We start from the raw sequence: 11,565 nt of genomic DNA on the forward strand, positions 1-11,565 counted from the left end.
TTTTAGGCGAGTCATCTGAAGAGATTGATCGCTTTTCATTTGACCATTGCAGGGACCACGATTCCATAGACCCCACGGCTGAACGTGAGAGCAGCGCAGGGTACATCGGCGTTGTTGTGTATACGTGTGTGTAAAGTCTGCCAAGGAAGTAATGCCTCTCTCTACGGTTGGTCTAGCTGAAAGACTCTAGTGAAAGAAAGCCAAAAGTCAGCGTCGGTTCTGCCTTCTCGCAAGGCTTAAAGAAATCCTCACCATCCTCGTCGTAGTCGTCGATGGACATGCCGCCACCGCCGCCGCCTGCCCCGAAACGATCCCGACTGGACCCATTCGCCTGCTGCTCGCCGCAATTCGAGGTCAGATTCAAACTCTCACGTCGATCCTCCGTGACATTCTCCATGTGTGGCAGGAAACTCACCGCTTTCGTCAAGAATGCCTCGCTCCGCGCAACAGCCCTCTCCCTGGCCTCGACAATCTGGTCCCAACGCTTGGCCTCGCTCATCGTTTTGGTCAGCAGCTCGATGGAGTCTAAGCCGTCGAACTTTGACAATTCGATTGGAGAAAAGCGGACGATCGAGCGCGACAGTGGACTGGCCTCTTGTAGTGACACTTGTATCCAGCCTCTCGCAGCCTTGCATGATTGAACATGCCGGAAGTCAGCCTACCGAATCAAGAGGAAGGGGCGCCGACTTACAATCTCTCTGATGTCTTCGAGAGCGGTCTTTGATGCGGACTGCAATTCATCGCCCTCCTCGACATCTGCCTCTAGCCCTCCGACGAGCCTGGCAATATCACCCAGTGCCAACGTCTCGAAGCTGTTGGCCAGCTGTCTGACCAGGCGCAGCCGATGGAGGGAGACGACATGCTGGACGAGACCGACGTTCATGTCCCTCGAGAACGCTTCTGCGCCGGCATTAGCCGCCCCAATGACCCGATCCCGTTGCTGCAGGCCTGCTGAGCCTACACCGCCATCACGGTCCATTTGAGGAAGAAAGCGGGCTTCGTATGCGTCAACGAGGCTGGTATAGAAGCCGAGATGGGCAATTTGGCCCTTGATGGCCCTCGTCACCGACGAAGAAGTGTAGCGAGGAAGCTTGCTTGTCTTGCCATGCGCGATGAGCTGAACGAGAAGCAGCTTCTTGTATGCGTCAATCTGGATGGCCGATGCTTGCTGTGCAGGTGAAGAGACGCACTGATCGTCCGCGCGTCCGTCAGCAAGCAGTCGGCGGCAAATCGCCTTGCGCAGCAAGGCCCAGCAAGGCCGAATCACTCACGACTTCGAAGAACTCTACGGCTTTCTCAAAATTGCCCAGCTTGGCAAAGGTCAGGCCGCCATAGTAGAAGTATTCGAGCACGTCCGTGTAGCTCAGAGGTGTCACGTCGCGACTCGCATCTGTAAGCTCGTGCTGGAGCACCCAATCGACAGCCATGTTGTAGTGTCTCGTCCGCAGACATTGCTGTTCGGTGGTGGAAACTCTAAGCTTGCTACCAAGGTTTGGCGAGAAATGATGGGAAATACTCACGTAGACAAAGATGGGGTGAAGCGTGGTGAAGTTGTTGAGGTTACCGTGGGCCGCACGGAAGCCGTCAAAGAGGCGGCTGATGGAGATGAGAGCCCACATTGGCTGGCAGTGAGGACGAAGGAGCTCTCAGCGCAGTTAATCAAACAGTGAGACAGAGCGAGCACTCACGTCGCCGATGAGCTGGCCGACTGTAGCAAAGCCCTTTGCGAGCATAGTTACTGTGCGATGCAGCCAGTCAGCTTGATACATGTGAACCAAGCTCGAATCGCGAACTCACCAATCTCTCCGGCGCCGACGAGCTGCTCGGGCATGAACTGGAGCCCAAACTTCTCGACGTGGGGGGCGAGGCCGTTTGCCACGGGCCCATCTGGCGCATTCAAGCACCTCGTTGCCCTGCATCTCATCGGTAAGCATCTCGCTCCACGCCAATAACTTCCCTCGGGTCTGCTCACAAGATGTATGCGATGCCCAACGTGTGGTTCTTCGAATCGAGCGCCGAGAGTGGGTCGACGCCACCCTGCAGTGCGCCCAGGAGCACCCTCTCTCCGCGCCCCTTTGGCGAGTGCAGGAGCTTCTGAAGCGCGGGTAGCAGCGTTTCGCGGATATGCGGCGAGACAGGTTGTCCGGCTGCTGCTGCTGAGGCAGAGGAAGGCGACGGAGACGTTTGGTTGATCAGCGCGACGACATCCTCCATCGAGGAAAGCGTTGGGATGCTCGCTGCAACAGCAGCTGCGGCACTGCCGCCGCCGCTGCCACTGGCATCGACACGTTCGTCCTGCATCGATGTACTACACTCAAGGAGAAGGAGCTTGGCGCAGGACGACGATCTGGTCGATGGTGAACGATATTGACCCAATTCCTCGCGACACACACAGTCTGACGACGCTCGAGCCATCCCTTTCCCCCTCTGAAAAATTCACGTGTCGTTTCATCCTTGCAGTCTGGCTTGCTACAGTGGCACAAGGTATCATTGCTCGAGCACACGAACAAGACCATTGTCTAGCATTACAATAGGATTGAACAAGGGCAGAAGGCAGAGAGCAATACATCTAATCGCCCGTCAGAAAGACCCTCGACAAGGGCCGGTGATTTGGTTCGGCCTTGACTCTCAGACTCTTTCGCCCACTGATGGTGTTTGAGCCACCACCGTTGCTGAGCGCGTTGTGGTTGATGTTGCTACTACTGCTGCTCGGGGACGGCAACATGGTGGCAGTTCCACCATTGCCAGCAGCATACAGGCTCATGCGGGCATTGGCACCTCCTCCGCCAGAGCGCAGATCCTTGAGAACCTCGTCGAGATGTCCCCTGCGGCCGTAGCTTCTCCGCGAGCCCTCTCTGCGTTGCGCCTTCTTGAGTGTGCTCTCCCTTCCAGCACCCGCCTCTTCCTCCTCGGCTTCTTCCTGGTCCTGCACCCGATCGAGCGTTGCGACGGCCGAGGCGCCCCACGACCGGAACCGAGACCCAGGCTTGGACGCCGTCGGCGTCGGCGTCTCGTCTTCGAAGCTTGAGCTACCGTTGGGTGACTGAGCTGGCGCCAATGGAGCCCGTTTGACAGTCCCACCGTCGCCTGTCCCATCCTCGGACGAGCGGTTCTCCTCTTCGCGAACCGAGGCAAGAGGACCGCGAACCTCTGGTCCGACGGGCTCTGGTAAGACAAAGGGCCTTCCAGCCTCGAGCCTCCGCCGCTTCTTCTCGCTCTCCTCGAACTTCTTCTTTCGATCCGCCTCGCGACGCTCAGCCTCGAGGACCTCGACTTCTGCACGCATCATTGCCTGTCCAAACGACGAAATGAGCCCAAAGAAGTCCTCCGGCTTGGTCTGGGGCATCGCCTGCTGCTGAGGCCCCGCTGGCTGGTCGTCAGAAGCAAAGCCGTAGTAGCCCAGCATCTTGGCCAGGTCCCGCTTGACCTCCTCGCCCGCGAGCTTGACAGACTTGACGAGCATCTCGTTTCTCTTGACAAAGTCACTTCCGACCTCGACGAAGCGATCGTTTGCGGAGGCGATGCGCATCTTGGACAGGAACTTGACCTCGTCCCGCACTTGGTCCAGGCCGCTGACGACGGTCTTGACGCTGGCCATGACGGAGTGCGTCGAGAGCCGGGCAGCCGCTTCGACGTTTGGACATTCGTCGAGAAAACCAACAAGGCCATTGTCGGCGTCGTTGAGTACCTTGACGACAAAGTGAAGCAGAGTAGGGGTCGTGTTGATGCTGCCGTCATTCGCCACAGCGCATCTCGTCTCGCGCAGCTTGAGCAGGTCGCCCAGCTGGAATCCTACGGCGCTGCCCCTGAAAGTGCTCGCGTTGAGGACGTTGCCGACCTGGAGCACCGTCGCGAGGATCGCCCTGAACTTGTCACTGCCCCGCATCTCGTCGATGGCCCTCCTAAAGACCTGCAGATCGGGTTTGATCTCCTCGACGTCGACGTCAAACTTGCGCATGTAGACCATGGCCTGGAGACGCTCGTGGAGCTTGGGAATCCCCAACACGGCCTTGAAGAACTGGTCGGCTTTCGACAGGCTCGAGACATCGCCGTCATAGTCGCGCACCAGCTCCATTTCGTCGACGGTGGGCAGGCAGCCCTTGAGGGCACGGAGATGGTCGAGGGTGAGCACGTCGGAGTCGACTTCGAGGAGCGCGGCCCTGACTTGTGCAAAGGAGGGCTTGATGCGTGTGAGGATGATGCTGATGTTCTGGGCCCGCTGCAGGTCAATCAGCGTCGTCTGGGCCTGCTTCTTGGAGCTCTTGGAATCGGCGCTGCTGGCGCCGCCGGCCTGTCTCGAGGCGGCCGACGCGGCAGTTGCCGGTGCAAGCGCAAACAGACGGTCGATGTCGTCGATGGGCACCTTGGGTCCTGCTGCTGTGGATACCTTGTCCGACAAGTCGCCCCACACCGTCTGGGCTAGCGCGTGTGACGGGAGCTTGTTCCAAAAGAGCGGCTTGCGCTTCTTGGACGGGATGGCCAGCTTGGGCGCCGAAAGTGGCTTGGGAGGCGCCGGTGCCGGCGGAGCTCCGGGGGCCGGAGGCGGCGGTGGCGGAGGCGGCCCGCCAGCGAGAGTATGTGCCCCTGGACCCGGCGGAGGTGGTGGTGGCGGCGGTGGTGGAGGACCGCCTCCCGATGATGCTGACAAAGCCAGTGGTGCTGACGGCGGCGGCGGTGGTGGTGGCGGCGGCGGTGGCGGTGGAGGGCCACCAGCTCCATTAGATGCTGCTGCCGCTGCTGATGCTGCTGCTGCCTTTGGCTCGCTCGATAGCGCTAGTGGCGCTGGTGGCGGTGGTGGTGGTGGTGGTGGTGGTGGCGGAGGGGCAGGAGCAGAAGCAGAGGCAGAGGCAGAGGCAGCAAGCACAGACTGCTGCTGGAGCTGGACGAGAAGCACCTGCAACTGCGCCATTTCGCCTTGCATCCTCGCGATGCGCTCCTCCCTCTCTGCTGTGCTCGCGTCATGCTGCGCCTTGGTCCTGCTTGCTTCTTCGCTCTGCTGCTCGTCGGACCGCAGCATCTGCTCCTGAAGCTTGGCCACATCCGACCTCAGGGCGGCAATCTCTGCGTCGCGCTCGTTGAGCTGCTCGATGGTGCGCTGAGCCATGGCATCGGCGTCCATGCCCGGCTGCCTTTTTGCGCTCGCGTCCTCTGACAGCGACGTCGAAGAGGACGAGGGCGTCATCTTGCTGCTGCTGCTGTCGGCGGCACTTGCATTTGCACCGCTGGCGAGAGCGCTGGCGGCGTCATTGACACCGCTTCCGCGCGTGTAGACGCTCTCGATGACCCTCTTGAGATACTTGATCTCCCTTTCGCGCGAGTCGAGCTGCGCCTCGTTGTCGGCAATCTGCTCCCGCAGCCGCGCAATCTCCTCCATGAGATTGGACCACTGCCTGTTGCGCTCCTGGCGCTCCCTCTTTGCTCGCTCCTCATCGCCGCCGCTGCCACTGCCGCTGCCGCTGGCACCAGGCGCTGCACTGGACCCTGCGCCGGCGGCTGCGTCCGACGAGGCCGATGCGCCCTGGATCCGGTCGAGCTCCGACTGGAGCTGGAGGACCTGCTTCTCCTTCTGGACCAAGCGCTGGATCACGCCTGCAAACGACTCTCTCCCCTCGTTTGCGGACGCTGACGCGCCACTCTGCTTCTCCTGTGGCTGCTGCTGCTGCTGCTGCTGCTGCTCGCCTCCCTCGGCGGCCACGGCAGACGACTGCACCGACTTGCGCTTGAAGCCAGGCAGGGAGCGGAGCGTGTTGGCCTGCGCCACCTGCTCGTCGAGGTCGCGCTTGAGCCGGCTCTTGTCCTCGCTCAGCTGCTCGACCTGGCTCCTTAGGCCCTCGAGCTCCTCGACGAAGCTGCTGGGCACCGTGCTCGTGTCGCTCAGCCGGTTGGCCTTGATCATCGCCTGCTTGCCCACGACGTGCTGGATGTCCGACAGGAAGAGGCGCATCGCTTTGCGCCAGCCGTCTTCAAAGTCTCGCACCTGGGAGACGTGCTCGACAAAGGCTGCGAGCACGTCGACGACGTCGGTGGGGATCTTGTCGTCGACGATTGCTTCATTGCGATCGAGGACATCGGCCACGTGCTGGATCATGGCAGCTAAGCGGGGGTATGCCTCGGGGTGGTCGAGCTTGGTGGCAGCCAGGCGCCGACCGACATCGCCGAGGAGCGCGGCCGCCTCGCCCGTGTGATGCTGCGACAGCGACACCGACGTCTCGCTGCGAGTGTCCGAGGAGGAGGACGGGGTGACGGACGAGGAGCGGACCGACATCATCGTGCGGTCCTGCAGCTCCTCCTGGTCCTCCTGCTTCTCCTCGGCATAGACGTGCAGCTGCGTCACCACGCCGTCTGGCGGCTCGACATAACGCAGGCCGACCATGACCTCGTTGAGGCCTCGCCTGGCAAACTCCTCGCGCAGGGCGACGCGCTCCTCGACATCCTCTGGGCTGTTGGTGATGGCGTTGATGAGGACCAACGCAGAGGTGCGGTAGTCCCACACGGCCGCGCCGTCGCCTTCGTCCTGGCCATCGTCGTCGCCCTCGGGGCCCGCGCCCGCGCCCGCGCCACCACCGACGCGGTCGAGGCGGAGGCTGTCGACGAGAAAGGCAAAGCGGTACCGATCGCCGGCGGCGACGCGCAGCTCCGACAGCGAGGCACACACGAGCCGGTGGCCGTCATCGAGGCTCAGGACACAGAGGGCAGCGAGGACATCGGCAGCCTGGGACCGGAGCTTGTACGAGGGCGACTTGAGCGTGTATGCGATGCAGGTGACCAGGTGGGGCCGCCCAAGCACGCGGTCAAAGCCAACCTCGGTGTTCATGAGCGTGCGCAGGCACTTGACCGACTCGGTGAGGACGGTGTCGCTCATCTCCTTGCGGTCGCCCATCTGGCCCCGGAGCAGCGGCTCCGTCTCGGCGGCGAGGAGCGACTCGAGGGTGTTGAGGCCGCCTTCGTCGAGAAAGGCGGCGATCCAGGTGACCTTGGCCGAGCTGAGCGTGACGCGGAGGCTGATGAGGTGCTTGACGAGGTCCTTGCGGCTCAGCTTGCCTGCCGCAATCGTCTGCGGATAGAACGACGGCGTGTCCCTCTCCGAGATGCCGGCGCTGGAGCCACCGCCGCTGCTGCCCCACCAGTTGCTCCATAGGCTGCTCGCGCCCACGCCTCCCTCGCTCGCACCCGTCTTTTGCTGCTGGAGCGAGGCTGCTGCGCCCGGGCTCCTGCTCTCGGTGGCTCCCATCTCGTCGGCCAGGTGGACCGTCGTGGGCCTGCTGCTGCTGCTGGCGGCGCTCCCTTCGCCGCTGTTGTTCGTCGTGTTTGTCGTCATTGTCAGGCTGGTCCTGGGGCTGTTGGCCGCATCGTCCGAGCCGCCGCTGCCGCTGCCGGCCCAGCCAGCGATGCTTGCGATGCTGAAGCGCGGTCCCCACGCCAAGGCCGTGCTCGCCCGGCTGAGCGTGTCCGCGATCCCACCTCCAGAAGCGGCGGCCGAGGAAGACAGAGGCTCGACGCCAGAGTTGCCAGTCTTGGACGGAGTGATGGGTGCCGCCGACGAAGGGCCCTTTGCTGCATCGTTTTGAGCAATCAGGAAGCGCTTTCGGTCGTCTGCGAGGGCCACCATGGCGTTGCGGCTGGCACCCTTGATGCCCAGGTCGTTCATGAGCTCCTCGAAGCGCCGGTCGAGGGCGTCACCTTCGAGGAGGACGACGTCGCCGCCCTTGGCAATCGCTTTTCCCATGGGTGTTGTGGCCATCTTTGGCGACTTGAGACCCGCCGATCTGCCGCCCGGGCTTACTGCTTCGTCGCTCAGCTCCAGCGGCGCACTGACGCTCATCGTGCGAATGCCTGCGCCTGCGCTGATCCTCCCGCGAGCAGCAGGCGAGGGCGTCGACGGTGCCGCGTGGATGAGCGACGCTTCTACAGCCTGCTGCTTCTGCTCCTTCTCCAAGCCCTCCTGGGCGCCGATCCAGCCTTCAAACATGCGGCTGAGTCTGGCCGTTGCCGAAACACCGTCGTCCTTCTTTGCGCCTCGACTCCGCGGCGGTATCGCCCCATTGCCCGGCTTTGAGGATTCGTGGTGCGCCTTGACGGTGCCCCCAGCGCCGGCCTGAGTTTCTCCAGATTCGCGAGTTCCGTCCTCGTCGTCATCGCCTTCCCCGTCGTCGTCAGCAGCAGCGTCATGACTCCTGCCAAGAATTGCTGTATCCGTTGCAAGCGCATCCAGCTCATCGTCGCCCGTCGCCGAGGCCGAGCTGGAGCTGCTGGGCTCATAGGTGGCGTCGGCCAAGACGGGTGCCGAGGCCCGGCTGACACTGGCACTCCAGAGGCCCAGCAGGCCCGGCTTGGCCGCCTGCTTCGGTGCGGGCTTCGAGGTGGCGTTGTCGTCGTCATCGTTGCCTCTTGCGTCTCTGGTCCTCCTCGGCGAGGAGGCTGGTGCGGCCTGCCCCTTTGCCTTGCCCACGGCAACTGCTGGGCCGGTGTCCGACGAGGGCGCCCGCCTGGCATGCTTGGAGAAGCCCAGGGCGACGGTGCCCAGCCTGCTCAGCCATGAGGCCGAGATGGTAAAGAGGAGGCAGGGGTACGCCTCGGGGGGACCAGGAAGCGTGAGCAGATGGGTGGGCAGCGAGAGACCAGCAGGCAGTGGCGGAGGAGGCAAGGGCCCAGAGGTAGACGACGACGACGACGACGACGACGAAGCGTGAGGCACGTCGGCCAACGCGTACTCGACGCGGGCACTCTTGCTGCCCTGGAGCACCACCTTGCGTATCCCGAGCTCGTCGACGACGGCCTCGACGACGGCCTTTGCGCTTGTCCCTGTGCCCGTGGCTGTGCTTGCCTCCTCGGTCGGCGCAGGCAGGAACCAGACGCGCGACTCCCAGCCGTCGTAGATCTCTGGGACGTGGGCGAATCGCAAGCGGACGGCCAGGCCGGGCGCGCCGCAGACGAGGCGCAGGCGAGGCGTGTGCAGGTGCGACGAGAGGGCAAAGTCAGAAAAGGCAGAGCCCGTGTGCGCGACGAGGCCCTGGAGGAAGCTCAGGACGGGCGTGTCTAGCGGGAGCAGGCCTGGGAAGGGGAGTTTACAAAGACAAAAGTCAGCATCAGCAGAGGTAAAGACAGCATGTAGTGTGCCACACAGCACAGCTGCGCACTCACCATCGCCGAGCGAGTCGAGATCGTCCTGCGTCCATTCGCGATTGGCCGGTGACGACTCGACCGTCTGAAGGGCCCAGGGCATACCTCGTGTGTCAATCCACCAGGTCCCATGGTCCGTCCCCCGCTGATCGTGCGCGACGGCGTCCCATTCGTAGTTGTAGCCAAAGACTCTGGCGAGCGTCTCGGCATTGGCCGCATCGCCGAGCAGGCTCCTGACCAAGTCTGACGCTGTGGTGCCAGTCCGGTGTGCGGGAATCGAGGCAGACAGAATCGACAGCGAGTCCGGGAGGAGGACCTGGAGGATATCGACGGGGTGCGCCATGGTTGTGCTTGGTTTTCGTCAAGGTCGTCGTCGGTGGGCGTTGCAGTCGTTCACTCCATTGGCGCTGTGCGTTAATTAATGAGGGCGTCCTTCTCAATTTGTTTTCACAGTCGCCTTCCTGTTGCAGCCGCTATGTGCGCTCTTGCCTCTGCTGCTACCTCAGTGGCCACTGCTGAGCCGCCAACGCCGTCTTCGTTGTCGTCGTCGTCGCTGCTGCTACTGCTATTAACGCGACGGGCCGTGCGGAGTGTTGATTTGTGTTACTCCTGAGACAGGGGGCTTTTCGGCCGACATGCCAGAATTTTTTGGAGCGCGCGCACCAGCCAACGTCTTTAGACTAATTTTTTTTGGTTTTTTTTTTTTCTCCGCTCGTTCTGAATTGCTCCTTCTTCTTCTCGCAGGACTAGCTCGCCCAGAAGCAGCAAGGCGCGAATATGGCAGCACTGCCCATCACGCTCGCCACCGATGGATGCCAGGTGTACCGGCCCGCGGCGTCGTTTAGCACCGCGGCTGCATCTTCATCCAAGGCGCCCTATGTGACACACCTGGCGGCCTCTGGCGGCAGCTCTGGTGGTGGTGGTGGCCCGCTCGTCTGCTTCACCGACGACGGCGTCCTTCGCACGCTCGACCGGCACCGGCTCGCACTGACCTCGACGCCGCGCGCGTGGGAGGCGGGAGGCATGTGCACCTCGCTCTGCACCGTCGCTGGTGGGCCCGCCTGGTTCGCAGCGGGAAGAAACGGCGTCATCAGCTACTTTGAGGCTGCAGGTGGTGGTGGAGGGCCCCAGGAGCGGATATGCCTGCGAGGTCCCTCGGGCGCACCCTACCTCTCGGTCGCAGCCAGCTCCGACGGGCACTCGGTCGCTGCGGGCACGGAGCTCCACGGCGTCGATGCCACCGTCGACATCTGGTGAGTGCTCCCGCACACGCATATATCGCCTCACGCCAGCAGCAGCAGAGGCGTCGTTCCATGCATGCATGCTGACCAGAAGATGTGTTCATTCGATTGACCAGGGACACTCGGAACCCCAGCAAGCCCAAGTTGACCTACACCGAGTCGCACTCGGACGACGTCACCTGGCTCTCATACCACGGCACTGTGTCCCATGCGCTGCTGAGCGCTTCGAGCGACGGCCTCGTCTCCATCCTCGACACGCAGCAGACCGACGAGGACGATGCCGTGCTTGGCGTGACCAACACGGGTGCCAGCGTCGCCCGAGCCGGCTGGGGCTTTGGACATAGTCCCTATGCCTATGCAAAGCCGGACCCACCTCACCTGCGCAACAAGGACGGCAGCCCCTACGCGGATGCTCGGGCAGGGGCGCACCAGAGTGCCGATACCGATGCCGATGCCGATGCCGACGCGACGACGAAGCTCGGCTGCTTCTGGAGTGCGAGCGACATGCAGACCTTCGGCGTGTGGGAGGCCGACGACTTTGACGAGCTCGTGCCGCCCGTGGACGTCAGGGCAGTCAAGCCGACATCGGTGCGCAACAGGTGGAAGAGCGACTACATCATCGATGCATGGAGCACCGCCGGCACCGGCCTCATGCTCCACTGCGGCGACCAGCGGGGAAACGTGGCCGTGATTGGCGTGCCCCACGGCGGCGCAGGTGGTGGGTCGCCGCTCCAGTGGCAGATGCACGGGTTGCTGGCGGCGGCCCCATCAGGCGCATCGGGTCACACGAGGAACAGCACGTTTGGATCGCAGCTCCACAACGGCCACACCGACATTGTCCGTGCCATCTGCAGCTCCGACAACGAGACGTTTTACACGGGCGGCGAAGACGGCCTTGTGTGTGCGTGGAAGACGTCAGAGGAGCAGCATCGGATCGCACCGGACAGCTTCGACTTTGAAGGCTTCCAGCAGGGCGCGGGCGGGCTAGAAGATGGCGACGACAACGACGACGAGGTGTTCGGGAGGCCGAGGCACGCAGGCTCAGCCGGTGGCAAGGTCAGGTCAGAAGAAAGACAGAAGCCAAGCTTTCGGCCGTATTGAGGGAGTGAAATGGAAGGCAGAAAAGGGGGAGAGAACGGAATCACATTGATGGCTAGAAAGGTGTATTTCACACATGACGAAACGGGGAGTGATGGTGGGCGAA

At 62.7% G+C, this 11,565-nt stretch overlaps 3 protein-coding genes across 3 annotated transcripts; 1 reads left to right on the top strand and 2 right to left on the bottom strand.

The window, feature by feature from the left end:
* Nucleotides 1-15: 15 nt before the first annotated feature.
* FA10DRAFT_269345 (hypothetical protein) lies at nt 16-2,368 on the bottom strand. Its single transcript, XM_025522715.1, has 9 exons — nt 1,973-2,368; nt 1,798-1,913; nt 1,689-1,738; nt 1,521-1,622; nt 1,272-1,454; nt 692-1,189; nt 416-628; nt 253-334; nt 16-186 (listed from the first exon to the last, which is right to left on the bottom strand). The coding sequence occupies exons 1-9, from the start codon at nt 2,299-2,301 to the stop codon at nt 173-175; spliced, it is 1,587 nt and encodes a 528-aa protein (XP_025374587.1). The 5' UTR covers nt 2,302-2,368; the 3' UTR covers nt 16-172.
* Nucleotides 2,369-2,468: 100 nt separating this feature from the next.
* FA10DRAFT_269346 (hypothetical protein) lies at nt 2,469-9,677 on the bottom strand. The gene is made up of 2 exons (XM_025522716.1): nt 9,142-9,677; nt 2,469-9,051 (listed from the first exon to the last, which is right to left on the bottom strand). Exons 1-2 carry the CDS (start codon nt 9,461-9,463, stop codon nt 2,570-2,572), a joined length of 6,804 nt encoding a protein of 2,267 aa, XP_025374588.1. The 5' UTR covers nt 9,464-9,677; the 3' UTR covers nt 2,469-2,569.
* Nucleotides 9,678-9,897: 220 nt separating this feature from the next.
* On the top strand, nt 9,898-11,462 carry FA10DRAFT_262546 (hypothetical protein; the record flags this gene model as incomplete). Its single annotated transcript, XM_025520131.1, has 2 exons — nt 9,898-10,373; nt 10,496-11,462. The coding sequence occupies 2 exons, from the start codon at nt 9,898-9,900 to the stop codon at nt 11,460-11,462; spliced, it is 1,443 nt and encodes a 480-aa protein (XP_025374589.1).
* Nucleotides 11,463-11,565: the final 103 nt, after the last annotated feature.

The sequence above is a fragment of the Acaromyces ingoldii genome, assembly GCF_003144295.1.
Source record: "Acaromyces ingoldii strain MCA 4198 unplaced genomic scaffold FA10scaffold_7, whole genome shotgun sequence".
NCBI lineage: Eukaryota > Fungi > Basidiomycota > Exobasidiomycetes > Exobasidiales > Cryptobasidiaceae > Acaromyces > Acaromyces ingoldii.

What these genes read in the sequence shown, in the direction of transcription:
- FA10DRAFT_269345 (XM_025522715.1), bottom strand. Translation starts at nt 2,301, where the DNA reads ATGCAGGACGAACGTGTCGATGCCAGTGGCAGCGGCGGCGGCAGTGCC. An exon ending in TTCACCCCATCTTTGTCTAC is followed by an intron (nt 1,455 to 1,520) that starts GTGAGTATTTCC and finishes ACCACCGAACAG; the next exon opens with CAATGTCTGCGGACGAGACA. An exon ending in TCGAAGACATCAGAGAGATT is followed by an intron (nt 629 to 691) that starts GTAAGTCGGCGC and finishes CAATCATGCAAG; the next exon opens with GCTGCGAGAGGCTGGATACA.
- FA10DRAFT_269346 (XM_025522716.1), bottom strand. Translation starts at nt 9,463, where the DNA reads ATGGCGCACCCCGTCGATATCCTCCAGGTCCTCCTCCCGGACTCGCTG. An exon ending in TCTCGACTCGCTCGGCGATG is followed by an intron (nt 9,052 to 9,141) that starts GTGAGTGCGCAG and finishes TCCCCTTCCCAG; the next exon opens with GCCTGCTCCCGCTAGACACG.